Source organism: Acartia tonsa, chromosome 10, assembly GCF_053477335.1.
Source record: "Acartia tonsa isolate MP-2025a chromosome 10, ASM5347733v1, whole genome shotgun sequence".
NCBI classification, from domain to species: domain Eukaryota; kingdom Metazoa; phylum Arthropoda; class Copepoda; order Calanoida; family Acartiidae; genus Acartia; species Acartia tonsa.
The window spans coordinates 3,393,411-3,414,507 of NC_137269.1; the positions used below are offsets into that span (position 1 = coordinate 3,393,411).

Consider the following 21,097-nt stretch of genomic DNA (forward strand, 5'->3'; position numbering starts at 1 on the left):
ATTTTATGTTCCTCGTTTGGTCTCCTAATAGTTAATGAAAAGTATATCCTAATGTTTCAATTAAATCAGATCTTGAAGACCATGATAACAAAAAATTTAATAGTTTTATCATGTTTTATTTGCTTGGGCCTTTATAAGGGCTAAAACCATCCCGGGGATCTATGATGTAATTGTAAAGCACTGAAGATTCCATAAAATAGATAGCTAACTAAATTAAATATTTCATTAAATAATGAAAAAGAATTTCTATAGGCGATTTCTTTTGGGAGGATGTCAGGGTGTCTCAAAACTAGTTATAAAACTTACCAGGACCTATAAGACGCTTCACTTTAAAGTATAATCATATTGGTTCATTGGTTAGTGAGTTAATTATTGTATTTTTATGTTCTAAAGAATGAGATACTACTATATATTTGAATAGTAGTGGCGCCCTTATCATCTAAGAACTCTTGTTTTCTAAAGGGTAAAAAGGGAGGAGAAAAATAGCCTAAAACCACTCAAAGGATTGACCTATAATAGTGTGGAACCATCATGGGATCTATGTGAAGCTTTCCTAAAAAGGAGAACTCAATATTAAAAGTAATGAAATCTGAAGCTATAGTCAAATAAACCTTACTTACTACTTTAAGTTATAGGATAGTATAGATTAGGTAGGTGCTTTTTTTACATAATTAAATTACCCCCCCCAAAAAATTTTACCCCCGGGGTAAATAAGTTTGGGGGGGGGGGTAATTACCCCCCCCCCCCCAACAGATTTGGGGGGAGTATTTACCCCCCCCCCCCCCAACAGACCCCCGGGGTAAAAATTTTGGGGGGGGAAAAAAAAATTTCGGCTTGGACGCCCCTGTATTTTATCTTTATTGCCCATTTCCTAATGGTTTGTTTATAGTTAATTAGCCTATTAAATTGCATTTTTTTCTAATTTAGATACCACGGCAACTCTTACTCTTATTTCTACTGTTTATACTTTCATTCCCATACCTACTCAAATACCAAAGGGGGCTCGGCAGCTGCTTTGTAAGCCTCAGGATAATCAACCTTTTACAATTTTAAAAATCTGCTGGTAATCTTAACATGACCCAAATATGGCAATCTCTATTTTTTTTTAAATTTCAAAGCACACAAATATGTTTAAATTTGAGGCTTAGTCGCCGCTGCCGAGCCCTGCTATTTATTGAGCTGTTTTCCTACAAGGAAAGAAAAAGAAAAGAATAAAAAAAGTTTGAGCTCTAATTAAAGTTGCGACTAACTTAATAGTTTGTAATACATACAAATGTGAAGATTTTCTGAACTGGAATGTCAGGCATCTAAAGGGATAAGACAATAGATTGACATATATTGATGTAGAATTCAAATATCATTGGTAACCAAAGTTTATTTAACATGATCTATAAAAACTTTGGGTATTTTTTATAAATCTAGATATATACCAGGAAAGAAAGATAAAAGTTATAAAACTGGTACCCAAAGTTTTTAAACCACGTTATCCTATTTGTTGACTCAAAAACTTTGGATACTTTTATTGAATTCTAATACAAAACATGACTTCTGCCTCATTCATTTCAATCTACATAAGATTTTATTTATTGTAATTGGGGGTGTAAGGATATTAAGGGATAGTTGCATGAAGTGCATTTCAGAAGAATGATTTCAAGCATAGGTTTCAAGTAAACCATCAAACATATATCATTTTGTATTACAAACAATAAATAACAAACAATTAGGTAGACTTCACTAAATGCTCGTCATGCTGTTTTTTTTTGGAAAATACGCCAGCTATATAAATTGCATATATCAAAAGATTACGAATTTCAAGTCTTGATATTTTTTAAACTATGTGATAGAAAATTAAAATTATTTCAAATATATGCTCTGTAAATGTAGTTTAAATCATTAAACAGGAAAAAATATACGGTTAACTAAATTCAAGTTTCAATGCATTTCGTGCAACTACTCCTTTATTCAGATCGTGATGACCACTATTGGTCCGGCTATTTCACCAGCCGACCATTCTGGAAGGCCATGGACCGGACGCTGGGCTGGTACCTGCGGGGAGCAGAGGTCCTGTACTCCCTGGCGTGGGCTGAGATGGAGTATAATGGTGTTGATAAGTCAGATCTTATGAAGGTTGGTTTCATGAATATTATTTTTAAGTTACCAGCGTCTACGCCTCTAAAGGCACTTAAGTAGGTGGGGTTAAGGGATGGGGGGGGGAGAATATTGCTTTTATGGTTGTTATCATCTTTGTTTTGTCAATTAGTACGTGTTCTCTATAATTCAGCTTGTCCGTCTGTCAGGCAGACCGTAACGCCATGGGAGAAATGTGATTTTCTCACATGTCATTCAAGATACACAAAAATTGTATATACCAATGAGCATCTAGTATGTAATTTACTTTGTCCGTCGGTTTGTCATCCATGCTACAAACGTAAGTAATAAAAAATGAGATTTTTTCATCCAATAATTTATTTTGACAAATGATGATTTATCTTCAAATTTCCTTGTCTGTATTTTTGTCCATGATTGTTTTGTGCTTCATTACGTATGAATGTTGTCATCCTTGTTTATATTTATTCAGGAATGTATGGCCAAGTTGTTGTATTCCCGCCAAATTATATTAATTCAGGAATGTATGGCCAAGTTGTTGTATTCCCGCCAAATTATATTTATTCAGGAATGTATGGCGAAGTTGTTGTATTCCCGCCAAATGTTGGGCCTATTTCAACATCATGATGGCATTACAGGCACAGCTAAGGTGAGAAGACAGACAGACAGAAATTTAGACAGACAGACAGATAGATAGACAGACAGATAGACAAACAGACAGACAGATAGAAATATAGACATATATAGACAGACAGACTGATAGACAGACAGATAGACAGATAAATTGATAGACAGACAGACAGTTAGTAAGACAGATAGGCAGACAGACAGATAGATAGTCAGAAAGATAGATAGACATACAAAAATATAGATAATAAGACAGACAGATAGACATACAGACATATATAGTCAGAAAGATAGATAGACATACAGAAATATAGATAATAAGACAGACAGATAGACAGAAAGACAGATAGACAGACAGACTGATAGACAGACAAATATATAGAAAAATTGATAGACAGATATTAAAATTTATAGATTTACTGGAAGATAGACACTGACAGCTAGTGATACAAATGGATCGACTGTCAGACAAACAGTTATACGGATAAGACAAATATATGAACAACAAACATATAGGTAGATAGACATAGTGAAAAATGGATAGATATACGGCAAAACAGATGGACAAACAAACAGACAAACATGCATTAAATTTTTACTTATTAAAATTTAGGACCACGTTGTTATGGATTATGGAGAGAAAATGCTTCTTAGTATAAAGGTAATATGATTCTAGCATGGCTTCCAAACCGATTAATATCCGCTGGATTAGAACCGTTTCTTAACAACATTGAAAAATTATTAATAGCATCGTATTACAGACAATTTTCCACGTATATTTAATTAAAAATCATAAAATTAACTGCAGTTTTGTTAGCCACACAAGGGGCCGGTTTTAATCTTATGATTTATTATTTTGAACATCCGCAGAAAATTGTCCTTACATAATACACAAAGGGAGAATGTCTGTCAGTTTTGGTCGCTAGTCACTGGACCGATTTGATTCTAATTAACCATAATGGTGTTATGATTGTTTTTTAACCTATGTTATTTTTAGAGGATATTTTTCTTAATTTCATTAAAGTGGTCATTTTTTTCGCGTATTTTCCATGAAGTTGTGTGTAACGGTTAAGTCAAATGCTCGTATTAAGTCAAACTGTTCTTGATTATGACCAAATCTATAATGAGCGTTTGGACATAATTAAGAAAACTTTCCACAATAAGCCTAAATATAGATTAAAACGATTGGTAGAAAGGGGTTAGAGCTAAAGGGGACTATGCATGAACGAGAGCAAGTGATTCGAAGCACCTTCTAGCAGTGATTCTAAATGTTTTTGTGGCGAATATACTAGAGTTATGTTTGATATCGTTAAATCAAATTTAACAAGGATGACAACATCCATAAAAGCGAAGTACTGAAACGGTAGGAAAAACGGACATTAACACTTGTATAGTGTCAGAACTGAATAATCATAATATAAATGTATAAGCGTCAAAGCAAAATTGTATGTAAATTTGTTGAAAAAACTGCTTGATTCAGGATAATGTTTATGGACTTGGACATACTTACATTTTTAGAACTTGATTATAAAGTTGCTTCGCTTATTACATTATACTTTGTTGTCCCAGGAATCAATATACCAAAAATCAGACCAATCAGATGATTAGTTCACATAAAATTTTTTTGTTAAAAAAGTAAAAAAAAAACATGTTTAAAATGGACGTACGGATATTTTGGTCATGATTATAGAGTTGCTATGCTTTCTAAATCGTACCTAACTACTAAAGGAATCACCACGCAAAATTTGAAATCGATAGGACAATGCTAACATGCCTAAATTAATTTTAAAAGCTATCCGTTACGGATTGACGGACGTACGGACCGACCCTAATTATAGAAAAGCTTCGCTTTTAAATAGAAAAGCTTCGCTTTTAAAAAATAAGTTTCACCATGGGTTTATATGAAAAAACTTTAAATGTTAGGCATTTTTTGGCTATATATCATCAAATATTTTATTGAGTTCAAACTGCTTTAACACAAAATTAAACTTTTTCAATTAAAAATGTCAATTTAGAAAAAGGGATGGTAACTATTCACAAAAAAAATATTTAGAATCACTGCTGGAAGGTACTTAGAATCACTTGCTCTCGTTCATGCATGGTCCCCTTTATTCTACAGTCATGGTGAATAAAATATGAAATATCATCATTGATATTTGAAGATTATCACTGAATTTAAATGATAGTGCTTTCTCACAAATGGCTGGTTCAGCACTGTTAAATAAATTTAGAATATAGGGGGGGGGGGGGTTAATTTTTTTCCCTTTACCTAACTCTGCGGGGCTACTCTGTACCCTAGCCTATAAAAAAATTCACAAAAACCTAACCCCCTCCCCCAATTTTTAATTTACTTCAAAATAAGGGGAAACGTCGCTCGACTGGGCACTGGGAAATAGTCAAAATATCTATATTGATATTTTAGAAATTTTTCCGAATTTCAATAATGAATAAAATCAATTTTAAAATTATTAGAATGTTAATATTGATAACTTTAAGGATAAGAGACAGGTTTTAAGCTATTTAAATCCTGTTTCATAGTGTAAGAAATATAGTATATCTAGACCCATAACAATTTGGCCATATTATAAGTTAGAACGTGTACACTTTTTGGTACCAAAGGGTAGTACTTTTTTTTCAATTTTATTGTAGATAAGGCCAGAGAGGGAGGGGACAATAGGCTGTTTTATTACACTAGTCCCCAAAGTTTTATGATCTCGTTTTCTGGCTTAACAACTTCGGGGACTTCTGATTGGTTGGATCATAAGGTTGAGTGTCCAAACGTTTCAACCATTAAATGTAATCTACAGAAGGGTAATTTTAAATATCACCATTGGAGATGACCTTAAATTTATCGGCCATTGTCTTTTCCATTTAGATCCCTGTAATGATGTTTAGATGTTTGTCAGTTTACCTAAAAATGACACAAACAAAAAAGATTAAAATTGATGAAATGTGTCCCTTTCTGATCAAAATTAATTAAATCCTATCAAATCCTTTAATCTTCACTCTTGAAAAATCTGGAGTAAAATTACCTAAAAATTTTTTCATAAATTTCACTTTGAATAATTTTAAAAGATGATTTTTCTATATTTGGGCTAGGTCTGTTTTAATTAGTTACATACAATGTAGAAATCTTTATAATTATTACCTGAAAGTAGTGACGTAAAGAGGGTTTAACCACGAGGTTGCGCGCCAAAATTTTAACAACCCCTTCCACCCTAATAGGCGGATAAAGTTGGTTGTATTTCAGACTACAAGCTGGGTGTATTTTTAGTGTCAGGGAGATAGATGCACCCCCCATAGGACATAGGTGTCCTCCCACAAGCTCAGACGTAGAACACGCGTTTCTGAATTTGCAAATTGACGCACAGAGCGTACAGTTTTTTTAAAACTCCCTTTAAACTCAAGGTGGTTGTGACTTTTATTATCTTGACACCCCCTAACTGACGGACGGGCGGAAGTAACAAGTAAATCATAGAGTAGCTTTGCTAATAAAATTTAATAATGAGCTAATCAAAACAGTGCAGTGTTTACAATTGATGGTACTTTTTGTACTGATTTAAATATTTGTTGTTCTTCGTTTGTCATAATTCGTCTTTTGATGTAATCATTATTTACATCAAAATAGATTAGAATTCAGTACAAGGGTATGAAGTTTTCGAATCCGTCGCTTTACCTCAAAGTGCTTATCGAGCACTCAACTCCCCCCCACCCCTTTATATTTGAAATAAATTGAAAATTGGGGGGGGGGGTAGCTTTATTCCTTATGCTTAACTCCTGCAGGGGCCCTAACCATGCGGGGCTACCTATTACCCAATATAACCTTACCTAACCTACCCTAAGAAAATAACCAAATAAATGAAAAATATTTTCCTCTCCCCATATTTTCAATTTATTTCAAATAAGGGGGAAGGGGAACTTTAATTACTTAAAGAGAAATCGCCATGAATCCGTTTTCATTATTTTTATTTTTATTTCTGTAATTTATTAGTTTGTAACTTTCTTAATCAAAACTTTGATTATCAAGTTACACAGAGAGAAATTAGCTAGCGTAGGTACAGAAACAGTTTTTTAACATAAAATTTATAGTTTTTTTTCTTCAAAAATTGCTTTCTTAGATAAATTTAGGTTTCACTTGCAGTTATTAAAATTTTGTATGCGGCGAAAATGTCTAAAACTGTCTTTGGGTGTGTGAGATATTAATAGTTATTTCTCGCATCGCATTTTTCGCTGATATAAAATGTACAATTTTAAGTTTAAAACCAGTTTTTTTAGCCCGTGCCTTCGGCATCTTTTGTAAGATTAAAACTATTTTTTTAGCTCCGAGATACCGAAGACACAGACTAAAAAATGGTTTTAATCTGAGAATTGTTTATTTTTATATTCGTAGATAACTGGTTATAATACGATGCTAGACATAGTTTTTTCGTATGGATGAGAACCGGTTCTAATTCACCGGTTTCCAATGAATACGAGAAAAAAAATTTCTTTCAGTTATGTGCCATACCCATACTTAAAAGGTCAGTTAGTACTATATATAGATAACAGTATCGTTTTTTAGTCAGCTGCGAGCATTACTTAATCAGAGTACAAGAAAATTAGGTGCAACATCCAGGTATTAATATATCCATTATTATGTTTAGGCTACCCAGTATGTGATACAACAAGCAGCCAACTATCTTCTAACCAAGAACAAGGCCAATTACAAATCCAGGTATGTATTTTCCCAATGATGATGCACAAAATTACCCAGCCCAGATTTTTATAGGCTCTTTGAAATCAGCTAATAGCGTCGGAAATATAAACACAGTCGAAACGGTACAAATAATCTAAGAGCAATTTGCTATCACACGAAAAAGGTCTCTGCCACTTGGGGCAGTTAGTTGTCTGGATTATATATCTACTAGCGTGCCTAAAAAAATGATGTGAGTATGGAAATCATTACATCTTCTATTACCTACCCAGCCGAAAAAATTGAGAATGGGTCGCAAATTTTCGCGAATAAATTGCGAATTCGCAAAATATATGCAAAACAAATTCTTTAAAAATAATATAAAAAAATTGTTTCAGGGGGGGGGGGAGATTTGGTGATGTCCCACCCCCCAAGAAAATAGCCTAAAACCATCACAGGACTAGTAGGTATATTCCCTGAAAAGTAGAATCCAATCGGTTCAGTGGTTACCGAGATCTTAAGGACAGACAGACGGACGAACAGACAATTCTACTTTGTAATTTAGATATTCATCATACATTTATTATTTAAAGAGTTTTGTAACTGCTGTTTTATATAATATTATTTAAGCAGGGAGGGAGGGGATACTAAGCTGTTTATTACACTAGCCCTCCAAAGTTTTATAAAAATGTTTTCTTATTCGTGGGCTTAACAACTTTGGCGTCCTTATTGAACTTTGATTGGTTGGTTCATTAAGTTGAGTGACTAAACGTGTCAACCACTAAGAGTAATCAATAGAAGAGATAATTTTATGTATCATCATTGAGGATGTACATCAATTTATTAGCCATAGTCTTATCCCTTTAGATCCATGTTATCTAAGTCTCTTGAGTATATTATTATAAAAGTTTATCTTTTGTTAAATTTTGTTCTAAGGACATGTTTCTACAAATTTTGACTTATGAATCAAAATTTTAAAATATATAAAAATGTTATATCATGTACACATTCATAATTAGATTATATAGTATGAGGCAAGGATCTAAAGGATATAAGACAATGGCCTATAAATTTATGTACATCATTAATGATGATTTTCAAAATTTATTACAATTAGTGGTCGAAATGTTTGGACACTACACTTAGTGAACCTACCTATAAAAATTCAATTTAAGTCACTAAAGTTGTTAAGCCAACGAATAAGCAAACGTGATTATGGTGTGATCTCTATTTTAGCCCGCAACAGAGTTCACTTTACTAGGTACCTATAGAACATGAAAATCTGGTGTTAGATCTATTAATAATACATTCATTTCTATATATTTTAGGACTGATATTCGACACTTTGACCTGGATGACACGCGGACAGAGTCCTGGCGCCTACCCGAGAAGACCCTGATCAATGTGGGCACCAGTGCCAAGCTGGTTGTCCTGTACAACAGCCAGGCCAGGCACAGGCAGGAACTCGTGTCTTTCATTGTTGACTCTTATAACATCAAGGTAACTTGATATGTTGAACTTTGTTATGCCTTTTTTTGGTGGCTTTCCACAGTGTGCCATCGAATACTGAATACCATTGCCTAACCTCTATGGGGCCTATATATATCTGCGGTGCCCTTACCCTGATAGGTACTCTATTCAACCTAACCTGACTTTAGGTATGTAATGAACAATAAACCCGCCTGATCTTTAATCTATTTCCAACATAATGTGGAAGGGTGGTAAGTGATCGACAGGCACTTTGATGGAAAGCACCCTAAATATAAATAAACACAGCCGAGTCCCAACAAAAGAATTGATAGCATTTTGCTAACAGACGAAAAGGGTGTCCAATATTTGGGGCAGGTAGTTGTCTGGATTATACATTTATACTTATACATTTATTGTAGTGATCCTTGTTTATTTAAGGTGTTCAAGTTGCAGAAAAGCCAAGAAGATTCAACAAATACGGAAATAGATGTTCCCTTCCAAATTTCACCAGGAATAAGTTTAATCTGTAACTAGAGGCGCACAGAAGGGCAGTGTATCCACGTGTCCACCCCCCTTGACAAGGATCTAAAAAATTTTCCCCTTTCCCCTTAAATCTCATGGGGCTTCAATTATTCAAATCAAGGACGCTTTTTTGGCCTCGAGCGGTTCATAAAATGTTTTATTTTAACACTTCAAGGTTAAGATAAGCTTTTAAATTCCTGATGTAAAGCTGGCGGCGCCTAGCGGCGCTTAGTTTTTTTTTGTATTTTTGGTTATTTCTCTTGGGAGGTGTGTGATATCCTCTCCCAAAATAGGTATAAACCTTCCCAGAACCTATGTGAAACTACACTGTAAGGTGGAACCATATAGGTTCAGCGGCTAAGAAAATAAACTTATTCTGCCGCAGTATTCACCGCAGCTGGCGAGGTATCTAATGTTCAGTATGAGATCAGTTTTATCAGTGAAACACCGCCCTTGGGACTTCAAAGCTATTTTATACGCCTGCTCAAGGTAACCTTTTTTTCCAGTATGGCTTCAAAACCGATTTATATCCGCTGGATTTGAACCGGTTCTCAGCCATACTGAAAAATAATGTATAGCAAGTATTGCAGATAATTTTTCACGAATAATGAAACAAAAAACATAAATTTAAAACCTGTTTTGTTGGCACAGGCCTTCGGCCCCTTGGGGCTAACAAAACTAGACTTAATCATTTTCATTTTACTATCCGCGGAAAGCTGTCTAAAAATGACTATTCCTAGGATGATGAAGAACTGGAGGGGAGTATTGCAAGTGTGGAATACCTCACCGATGACCGACAATTTTATAAGGTAACTTTGGACTGTAAATTACACGGGTACCCAAAGTTTTATAACCACTTGTCTTATTCTTTAGTTCAAGAACTTTGGAACACTTATTGAATTTTGATAAATGGGTTCCAAATTATTTTTTTTTGAATTTTTCAAACAATGATTTTAATGTGCAATATGATTATATTGTGTATCATAATTGGAGATGAATATCTTTTATTTAATCATACATTGTCTCATTCATTAAAATTCTGTAGCGCATGGATTTTAAGGGATTGAACAATGGACGATTAATTGATGTAAATTCCTACTATGATAAACAAAATTAACCCTTTTATAGATTTAATTTATTGGGTGTAACTGTAAAGTATTGATCACTGCTAATTTTTACAACTAATTAAAAATGTAATGCAAGTACTAAATTTGTATGTTATGGGCATTTAGAGGCAGATATAAGCAGATAAATTGCGTAATTATCATATTGCTAGTGGCTTTGCCCGTAGCCACTTGGCTATAAACAGAAACCTGTATTTACGAAATTTTGCAACAAGTTCATATACAAAGGGGTAGTTGCACGAAGTGCATTTAAACTTGAACTTAGTGAAAGAATTTCAATTTTCTACCATTTAGTTTTGAAATTACCAAGACTTGAAAATAATGTTTTTTGAATATATGCAACTTATATGGCTGTCCTGTTTTCACAAAAACAGAGTGATGATTATTTTGGTAGTGCCTAATTGATTGTTGATTATTGTACTACAAAATTATATGTGTTAGATGGTATAATCGTAACTTATGCTTGCAATCAAACTTTTTAAATGCACTTCATGCAACTATCCCTTTTGTTTATACTTCTAAAGTTTTGACATTCTAAACACGTGTTCAAGTTCGTTTTTTTTTTCAGAGCTATGATTGTATGGATGTTGTCATCCTTGTTATCATTATTTTAGGTTGAGCCCTTCAATGTAAAGTCAAGCGGACCACGGAGCTTTAGCTTCTCTAATTCATATATCAAGGTAATACTTCCATTTTTTTTTATTTTATCGATTTACTACAGGCCTCTAGGGGCCCTTGAGGTGGTGGGAGGGAAGGAGAAAGTCGACCTCCCTTTGGAATTGTAATTTTTAAAAAAAAGTTTCGGGACCCTTTTACGAAGGTAAGTCCAGTAAGTCATACAGTAGCGCCGACTAGAGTTTTTAGCATTTCTTGGGAGGGTTGGGATACCCTTCTCTTTTGGCTAACAAAACTGGTTTAAATCTTTTAATTTCTCCTTTTAAAATCCGCGGAAAACCGTCTATAATACGTTGCGTGAAATAACAATTATTTTTAGGCAAAATTTTCCAGCAATGGTATGCTTGAGAGTGTGACTACTCTAGATTCAGGAGATACCACCACCACCAACCTTAACTTCTTACAATATGGCACAAGGAATAAATAACATAACATTATTAATCTATAATACAAAGTAACTTGATGTCTGTCCGTCCGTCTCAGGGATCTTAGGGGATAAGACAATGGAAGATAAATTGATGCCTTGTACAATTAAATCCCCAATGATGATTCACAAAATAATCCCTTATGTAGATTACAATTAATGTTCTAATCCAGGGAGTAAGGGAGGGGACAATAGATCGAATATTCAATTATTAGGAGTCTCAGACTTTGGGTACTGGCTTAAAGGGAATGTGCAAGAATTTAGCAGTTTCTGACTGAGTTTGGGTACTAGCGCATGAAATGCCGCTACTCGATGTGTTAGTTTTGAATAAAGCAGACGAGTATCAATTTGTTATGATATGGCTGGTTTAAAAAAAAAATTCTACGAAAAATATCATTTCATAGATAGAAATTTTATTGTGATTTTTGTGTAATATACATTCTAAGAACCCTAATCTAACATCCTAAATTTAATTCTTGTGTATAGTGGTATTTAAAATCTAGAAATATGGGGTTGAACGAGTTCTAGAGAGATTTTTCTAGTAATTAATTACAGAATGGTTACGTCAGTCTGATATACTTGTAATCTAATTTTTAAATGATTGCACATTTTCTTGGAACTTTTTTCTTATTTTATAGTTTTCTAAATTTCATTAATACACCCTTTACAATTTCCTCCAAATTTTCTGGATTAACCTGGATTTCATGGCCTTTCTTTGAAAACTCTTAAATTGAATTAATTTCCCATTGTCCCCTCCCTTACTCCCTGGGTTTAATCGTTTGGACACTCATCTGAATGAACCAACCAATCAAAATTCAATAAAATTCCCCAAAGTGGTTGAGCCAACGAATAAGAAAACGTTATTATAAAACTTAATGGGATTAGTGTAATAAACAACCCTGAAAAACAATTAAAAACGGTACATTAAATTTCTGTAAGTAGATTTTGTTTAATTAAATCCACTTAAACTTTTTACACACTAATTAAAGTTTTAAACTTAAATATTTAGTCACTCAAATATAGATATATGTACGAAAAAATCTTTCCAAACAATTTTAATGTACAACCGATTTAGTGCTTCTTCATAGTGTAGGTTCTCATTGGTCTTAGGAAGGTATATATACAACTATTTAACTGGGGGAGGGTACCAACTCCCTCCCAAGAGAAATTGCCCCTATAAAAATTAATTTATTGAATTTTTTTACAGTTTTAAAATTTAAAGTAATTGTTAATATGTTTTAAAACCATTTAAGCGAAGTGTTCATTTATAAAACAATATAAAGCGAAGTTCTTGTAACTTTAAAATATCGAAGTTTCATAGGAATAAAATTTTTAAGTTCTAAATATTTAATTTGCTATGTATTTGACCAGGAATAAGGTATAGCCAATAAAAAATCAAATAAATTAAAATAAAATGTCGTCTTTACTACAATTCATTGCCCCCAAAATCACAAAACTTTTTTTTCTATGCCTAACCCATCACATGGCCAATATAACCTAACCTAACCTGAAGAAAAGAAATAAACAAACAACCAGCCCCCCCCCCCCCCCTATTTTCAATTTTTAGCAATTACCAAAGATCCTTCTCTCGAGTGGGTTCGAACTTGCGACAGAGGTGTATACTCTGCAAATTTAACCCTGCTAAAAAGGGGGGGGGGGGGTGAAAAATAAATGGTTGGGGGAAAATTAAGAGAACTGAATAAAAATTTCCATTTTCCCCCTTTTTGGTAAAAAAAAACTAAAAGAATATGTGGAAGGGGGGATAAAATGAATAAAATAAAGAATAACTGAAAATATTTTTCCATTTTCCCCTTTCCTGTTTTAAAAAAAACTAGAAGAGAAAAAAATAAAAAATTGCAGCAGGGAAAAAAAATAATCTTGTCCAGAAAATACACCCCTGAGACTTGCAATGTATGAGTAATGTATCAATATTCTATGGTTGAGCTGTGAGGGACACTGAATTTCATGTTATGATATTTAAAGACGTGGGGGAGACAAGAGTGGAGCTTACCTGTTCCTACCAGGGATGTAAATATAGTTTTTAAATGATGATTTAATTCTTTATGTCTGTCTATCCGTCAGTCAGTTCGTAATGCTAGGAGGAAAATGTGATTTTCTTGGCTGCCATTCAACATTGACGACTGAATTTTTTTAGTGAAGATTCTCTATACTAATGAGCATCCAGTATGTAATTTACTTAGTATGTTTGTCATCCTACAAAAAATAAATTAAGTGAGAATGGTTTTGTGATTTTCTCTTGTTTTTAGAAAATGCTTTTTAAAACTCCTTGTCCGTTTTCCAATACATGCTTTTTTTGTGTTTCACTACGTATGGATGTTGTTATTCTTTTTTTTTGAAATTGTTCTCTACATTTTAAATGGAAAAAACTAACACTTGGTAAAATATGGACAAGTAACCCACCTAAGAAGGGAGGGGGGGGGGGTATTTCTTGTTGTTGTCGAAAATTAGCAGTTTCCGTGTTGCATAAGTTGTCGCAAATATAGGTATTAATAATAAAAACTATAACATTTGGTAAAAAACCAACTAGATGGACAGGGCAGATTGCGTGAATTAAAGAACCCCTTGGTTAAAGTGGTGACTGGAATAATTAAATCATTTGTGGAGATTAGCTCGGACTGGAATGATCACAGAGCCATGGTTGTACATACGGCAGGTAAATGGATATAGGATATACGTGGATATATTGACAGGGGAAAATTTGTCGTCAATTTAGCTTGCAAGGGACCTTATTTATTGGCCATTTAGAAGGGGAATAAATGGGATAAAGTGGTATTGTTATTTTAGCCAGCTGCAAGCATCGCTTTATCAGAGTACATGAATATCTGGTGTAACATCCAAGTAATAAAATATCGATTGGCAGGCATGCAATAGTTTCCAGGGAGCCGTAGGGTTAAGATAATGGACGAAAAAATTATAAACATCACCAATGATTGTTAACAGAATTATGATTTCTTTAGATGAAATTTTGGCCACTACTAGTGTAAGAGAAACCAATATAATTTAATAAAAATACCTCAAAAAACGCGCCGGTTAAAAGCTATACTACACAAACTAGTGATGGCAATCCGTCAAATTTTTGGGCCGGATTCGGATTCCGGATTCTTTAAAGAATCCGTCAAAAAATGGCGGATTCCTTGCGGATTCCGGATTCTTATTTTTGGCGGATTCGGATTCCGGATTCTAGCAGTATTTCAAAAGGATTTTTTTTTTAAATTTAAAAATTAAGTGCTACATATGTCCTAATAATGTTACAGGAATCATCATGCAAAGTTTTGAGTCGAAAAGACAATTCTAATATGCTTCAATTAACAATTGAGAGCTAACCGCTATGGACGGACGGACTGATTTTAATTATAGAAAAGCTTTACTTTTAAAAAACTACTAGCAACTTAATTTGAACATTCTTGATTTCACAGAGGCAATAAACTTCTAAATTTCTCCAAAACATAAATTAATTTGTAATTCTAGAAAAGTTAGGGATTATATTCATTCAGATATATTAAGGGATAAGACTATGGACGATAAATTTATATATGTTCTTTTATCTCTATGATGATAAACAAAGTTACCCCTTGTGATTAAGATTATAGGTTGAAAAACTAGAACACCGTAAGTTTGAACCAACTAATCATATTCAATAAAGTTACCCTAAGTTTTAACTTTTATTCACTGGCTATTCATGCATTAAAAACTTTGGGTACCAGTATAATTTTCAGTCCAATGTCCCCTCCCTCACTTTGGATTCATATTATTCATTCAAAATATGTCAATAGAATATTAAATTCAGTGAGTAAGCGAATAGGAAAGCTTAACAATTCAAAATTAAATTAAATTGAAAAATATTTCTTTTAAACTGAAGGAAATTAATAATTTTTATCCAAACAATGAATAGGAAAATTAGTTTTCTTGGTGAATTCAACTTTTTTTTTAAAGAAAAGCTTTTCTATAATTATAAAAAGCCAAGCGTCCATCTGTATTAACCGGTAAACTCTTATTGTTAATTTAGTCTTATAAGAATTGTCCTATCTACTTCAAACTTTGTAAGGTGATTCCTGTAATTGTTAGGTATGATTTAGTAACTCTATGATTATTTTCAACATGCAATTCAATTATATCCACTTTTTATATGATATACCTAATTATCCTATTCATTTAATTTTTTAAATAGGGATTCTTAGGACAGCAATGTACAATATTATAAGCGAGGCAACTCTGTCGTTATTTTAGCCAGCTGCAAGCCTCACTTGCATCAGCGTTCATGAAAATCTGGTGCAATATCCAAGCAATAATATTATTGCATTGTAGGTGAAGAGGGCACAGCTGTGCACATAGAGAATGATATTGATCTGACCGCCAGGGAGATGGACAATGTGGAAATAATATTATTGCATTGTAGGTGAAGAAGGAACAGCTGTGCACATAGAGAATGATATTGATCTGACCGCCAGGGAGATGGACAATGTGGAAATATCACTCAGTATTAATTCTGATGTTCAGAGCGGGGATTATTTCTATACTGACCTTAATGGCTTCCAGGTAAATAAATGTATAACTATTGATGGATAACCCAGACAATTACCTGGCCAAAATGTTGGGGACCTTTTTTGTTTTGCTTTTGTAGCGACTTGGCTGTGTTAATGTTTCCAACGCTATTGGCTGATATTCAGAGACCCAATTAAAAGTTTGCGCGTAGTTCCCACCCCATGCAGTTATTTCACCCCTGCCCCCTCTATTCTTTACTTTAATTCCAGCAGGACAGATTAAATCTTAAATATTTCAGTATATTCTAGTGGTATATAAATAACTAGCGAATACGCCGCGCCCACCCCCCCACCCATCCAGAGGCCTCTAGGGGCACTTGTGGTAGAGAGGGGTGGGGGAATCTGTATCCCTCCTCCCCCCTAATTTTAACTTGCTAAAATATTTAGGTGATAAGAAGAAAGAGGTATGCTAAGCTGCCAATCCAAGGAAACTGGTATCCAGTTCCTACCATGGCATACATCCAGGTAAATTAAAACTGATTGTAGCTTAGCTACACTAGAAGTTATACTTTTCGTCCTCAGAGAGGCCCCTAGGAGCACATACATCCAGGTAAACAAACTGGTTGTAGCATAGCTACTCTAGAATTTATACTTTTCGTCCTCAGAGAGGCCTCTAGGAGCACATACATCTAGGTAAAAAAAACTGGTTGTAGCATAGCCACTCTAGAAATTATACTTTTCGTCCTCAGAGAGGCCTCTAGGAGCACATACATGTAGGTAAACAAAACTTGTTGTGGCATAGCTACTCATAGCTATAACAGCGGCTACACCCCCGCAAAGGCTTCTAGGAGCACCTGAGGATTGGGAAGTTGAAGGTACCCTCCCCCTTTTAAGTTATAAAACTTCCCTGTCCCTGTTTAAAGCTTCACTGTAAAGAGGAACCATGTCAGTCCAGCAGTTAGCGAGATCTTAAGGTAAAGAAACACAGACATAATCATTTTTTATAATAATAATCAGTTCATGTAGGAAAGGAGCTATCTATTCGCTTTTAGTGGTGAGGTTACTCTTTAATTCACTTTGTGGGTATGTCCGTCCGTAGTCAGTCAGTCCGTCCTAAACGCTATTGGGAAATGTGATTTTCTCAGCTGCTATTCAAGATACACGGCTGATTTTTTGTGTGGACATTCCCTACGTGTAATTTTCTTTGTCCGTCAGTCTGTCAGCCATGCTACAAAATATAAATATTGTATGTCCCACCCTCCCTGAAAAGAGCTTTAAACCACCACAGAACCAGAAGATATATTCCATGTCGGTAACGCTGTTACAGACATCTTAAGCTTTTTTAAAGTTGAAAATAATCATGAATCTAAAGGGATAAAACAATGGCCGATAAACTGTTATACATCCCTAATAATGATACACAATCTTACCCCTTCTTTAGATTAGAACTAGTGGTTGAAACGTTTGGGCACTCAACTTGATGAACCAACAAATTAAAATCCAAGCTGTTATATCAATTAATAAGAAAACGTTAATATAAAACTTATGGGACTAGAGTAATAAGAAGCCCAAATGTCTCCCTCCTCCCTGAATTTTAAGAATAAAATACATAACATGTTTACGCAATGGAGAACTAATTAAAATATTTGAATATTTTTTTTTGAGTTAGTAAGTAAGTTACTTAAGAATCTAATTAACAAAATCTGAATATATTTTTTAATTTAATTTATTTTTTAACAAAAAGGGGGAGGTCATTTTCTAGTAAATTCCGTAAAGGTGTGTGTGTTATAAGGCCTAAAAATAGTAGTAGAACGATAAGGTGCTCCCTATTGTTCTATTCAATAGGGAATACAAATATATAGAGCACCTTATCGTTCTACTACTATTTTTAGGCCTTATAACACACACACTTTTACGGAATTTACTATAAAATGACCTCCCCCTTTATATTTTTCCACTATTCTTATAAGAGATAAAATTAGGTTATATAATAGTTATTTATCGCATTGTGTTATAGAAAGCTTATATTATTAGCGGATATTAAAATTAAAAGTTTTGTTAGCCCATAACAAAACTTGTGTCAATTTTATGATTTTTATTTTATTATTCGTGGAAATTGTCTATAATACTAAACGAAACATGATTTTTAAATTGGATATCTGATTTTTCATTGAGCAAAATTTCCCAGAAAGGGAGGGACATTGTGCTCTTTATTTCACTAGGAAATCCCTAAAGTTTTATTATAACTTTTTCTTATTCGTGGGCTTTACAACTTTGGGGTCTTTTGTTGAATTTAAATTGGTTGGTTTATTAAGTTTAGTGTCCAAAAGTTTCAACCACTAATAGTAATCGGTAGAAGGAGTAATGTAGAGGGAGCTACATTATTTTAGTAGCCATTGTCTTATCCCTTTAAATCTCTAAATTTTCAACTGATTCAATTCCAATTTTGTCTGATTAGTGATAACAATGGATATAGAATATAAGTGGATATTACGACAGGAGATAAAAAGAGAATAGTAGCTTTCGCAATATTCCGTAAAATTATGAGCAAGCTTCCAGTTAAATGCGCTTATTAAGTCTAACTGTTCTTACTGTTGACCTAACGCATATTTAAAAACAGTTTGACATAATAAGCGTATTTGACTGGTATCTTACTCACAACTTCACGGAATTTTGGGAAAGCTACTATTCCCTTGATTTTCTGGAACCAGTTTAGTTTTTAGTCCAACGACCCCTCCCACCCTCTGGATTCTTCAGGGAGGGAGGGGACATGGGGCTGTATATTTCACTATCCCGAAGCTTTAACACGTTTTTCTATTCGTTGGCTTTACAACTGAACTTTGGGGACTTTTATGGAATTTCTATTAGTTAGTTCATTAAGTTTAGTGTCTAACCACTGATATCAATCTATACAAGAAGTATTTTTGGGGACGTAGAACAATTTATTAGTCATTATCTTATCCCTTTAGATCCCTGAATTTATCCAATTTGTTCAGGATAAGAAAACTCGCGTGACCCTAGTATCCCACCAACCTCTGGGTGGCAGCAGCATGGCCAGCGGTCATCTGGAGGTCATGCTGGACAGGAGGCTGGCACAGGATGATAACAGAGGCCTATTCCAGGTAAATACTGATTCATATTCTGGTATTAAGAAAGATTAACTGAAAAATTAGTGTCAATCAATTACCTAATAAGGGCGAGGCTACGGTTCTTCTAACGTCAGGTCCAATAACCAAGGATAACAACGAGGAGTCAAAGCTCTCCTTTGACTCTACTGTTTTTTAATTGTTTTTTATTGTTTAGGGTGTTCAAGACAACCGGATAACTCGGCATAAATTTAAGCTTCTTGTAGAGAAACTTGAACCAGGAATGTTTATACAATAAATCTTTAGTATGGCTTTGAAACCGATTTGTATCCGCTTCAATAGGACTGGTTCTCAGCCATACTTAAAATTTATGTATAATATCGTATTATAGACAATTTTCCACGAATAATAAAATTAATACCAGTTTTGTTAGCCCGGGCCTTTGTTTGTCGTAAATAGAGGTATACACTAATACACCGAGATGGCAAAAAAAACCACGTGGTTTAAATCAAGTGGTTTAAACCAAAACAAAAGCTTAAAAAAAAAAAAAAAAAACAAGGTGGGATGGTTTAAATGTGTTTTTTTTTAAATATTTATACAAAGGCCTTTCTTTCCAGTTATATTTTTTCATAACGTAAATAATACAGTAAATAACTGTCAGTCAGGGTTGTCAAAATGGGCGGGCGCTTTTGGGCTGCCCTTTTTCGGGTTCTTTTGGGCAGATTTGGGCACCCCCCGTTTCGGGGGTGAGAAAAAGGGGGAGGGGGTGAAAAAAGAGAGGGGAAGCCTATAATTTGGATATTATTAAAAAAAAAAAAAAAAACCTGGTTTTTATAAAAAAAAAAAAAAACCTGGTTTAAACTAAAAAGAACAAACTAGTTTGATCTTTTTTTAAAAAAAAAACTGTTTTTTCCATCTATGCTAATACAGTCTTCATAAAAATTAATCTTATTGCAATTGTTGGGTCAAGTACAGTTCATCGTGAAATATTGCTGGTGACGATTGCTTCCCGGTTCCTTGGATTATTACAATGTTCCTGGATCTAGCATTATAAGAAGTAATATTTGATTTTCCTTGTTGCCGGCACACGGCTGGACCCTCAGATGTCAAAACTTTATTTTAGTGTTTGGCCAAAATGACTTAGCAATTGTATCTGTAAGTACGTCTAATAACACCCTTTGCTATTTTTAAAATCCTAGAAAATTTTTTTTGCAAGAAAATTGCATAAATTCGCAACCTTTTTTAGAACCACTACATAACTCGAGTTTTAAAACTTTTTATATAAAATCCTTTTTACAAAAAATATCAATAATTACTTAAAATTAAACCTGAAAGAAAAAAAATCTCATTACACGTGTTAATTTGCATGTTTTAGGCCTTTTTTTGAGGAAAGTATAACTTCCACATTTTTGACAATAATATATTTTTTTAACATTTCAAAGTAAAATATAATAAAACTTAAACGATTTTTCTTGAATTATCAGTTGAAAATTTCATCAAACATGCAATTTAAGTGATGAAAATTTAATAAAATCATTTTTTGAATGTTTAGAATTACCAATTTTCTACATTTAAAACAAAATGTTAACAAAATTTAAAAACATTCTAATATATAACTTTAAAAATCAATAACATTTTATAAAATGATGTTTTAAAAAAAAAATCATTAAAAGGTATTAAAATGCATTTTAAGTTGCTTAAAATTAAAACGAGAATATCTTTTTACACTTTATTCTTTGTAATAGAGATTAATCGTCATTTGCTGAAAATGAAACATTTGATAAACTAATTGAATCTTTTTGTGACCATGTTTAAACTTTTTAATTTTTACACTAAGGTGTTTTTTAATGAAAATCTTTGTTGAATTCTCTTTTGCGACAAAAAAAGAA

The 21,097-nt window shown here is 33.5% G+C and overlaps 1 protein-coding gene across 1 annotated transcript in view; it reads left to right on the top strand.

Annotated features, from left to right (window-relative positions):
- The window catches only part of alpha-Man-IIa (alpha-mannosidase 2), an 80,873-nt gene that overhangs the window by 54,164 nt on the left and 5,612 nt on the right, over positions 1-21,097 (top strand). The window contains exons 13-28 of the mRNA XM_080175031.1: positions 1,967-2,127; positions 2,675-2,755; positions 3,347-3,394; positions 7,377-7,447; positions 8,734-8,905; positions 9,314-9,383; positions 9,780-9,886; positions 10,138-10,206; positions 11,136-11,201; positions 11,516-11,610; positions 13,601-13,642; positions 14,167-14,294; positions 16,038-16,177; positions 16,570-16,647; positions 19,119-19,244; positions 19,426-19,486. Of these exons, the coding sequence (XP_080031157.1) occupies positions 1,967-2,127; positions 2,675-2,755; positions 3,347-3,394; positions 7,377-7,447; positions 8,734-8,905; positions 9,314-9,383; positions 9,780-9,886; positions 10,138-10,206; positions 11,136-11,201; positions 11,516-11,610; positions 13,601-13,642; positions 14,167-14,294; positions 16,038-16,177; positions 16,570-16,647; positions 19,119-19,244; positions 19,426-19,486 (1,515 nt within the window). The remainder of the gene's footprint in view (positions 1-1,966; positions 2,128-2,674; positions 2,756-3,346; positions 3,395-7,376; positions 7,448-8,733; positions 8,906-9,313; positions 9,384-9,779; positions 9,887-10,137; positions 10,207-11,135; positions 11,202-11,515; positions 11,611-13,600; positions 13,643-14,166; positions 14,295-16,037; positions 16,178-16,569; positions 16,648-19,118; positions 19,245-19,425; positions 19,487-21,097) is intronic.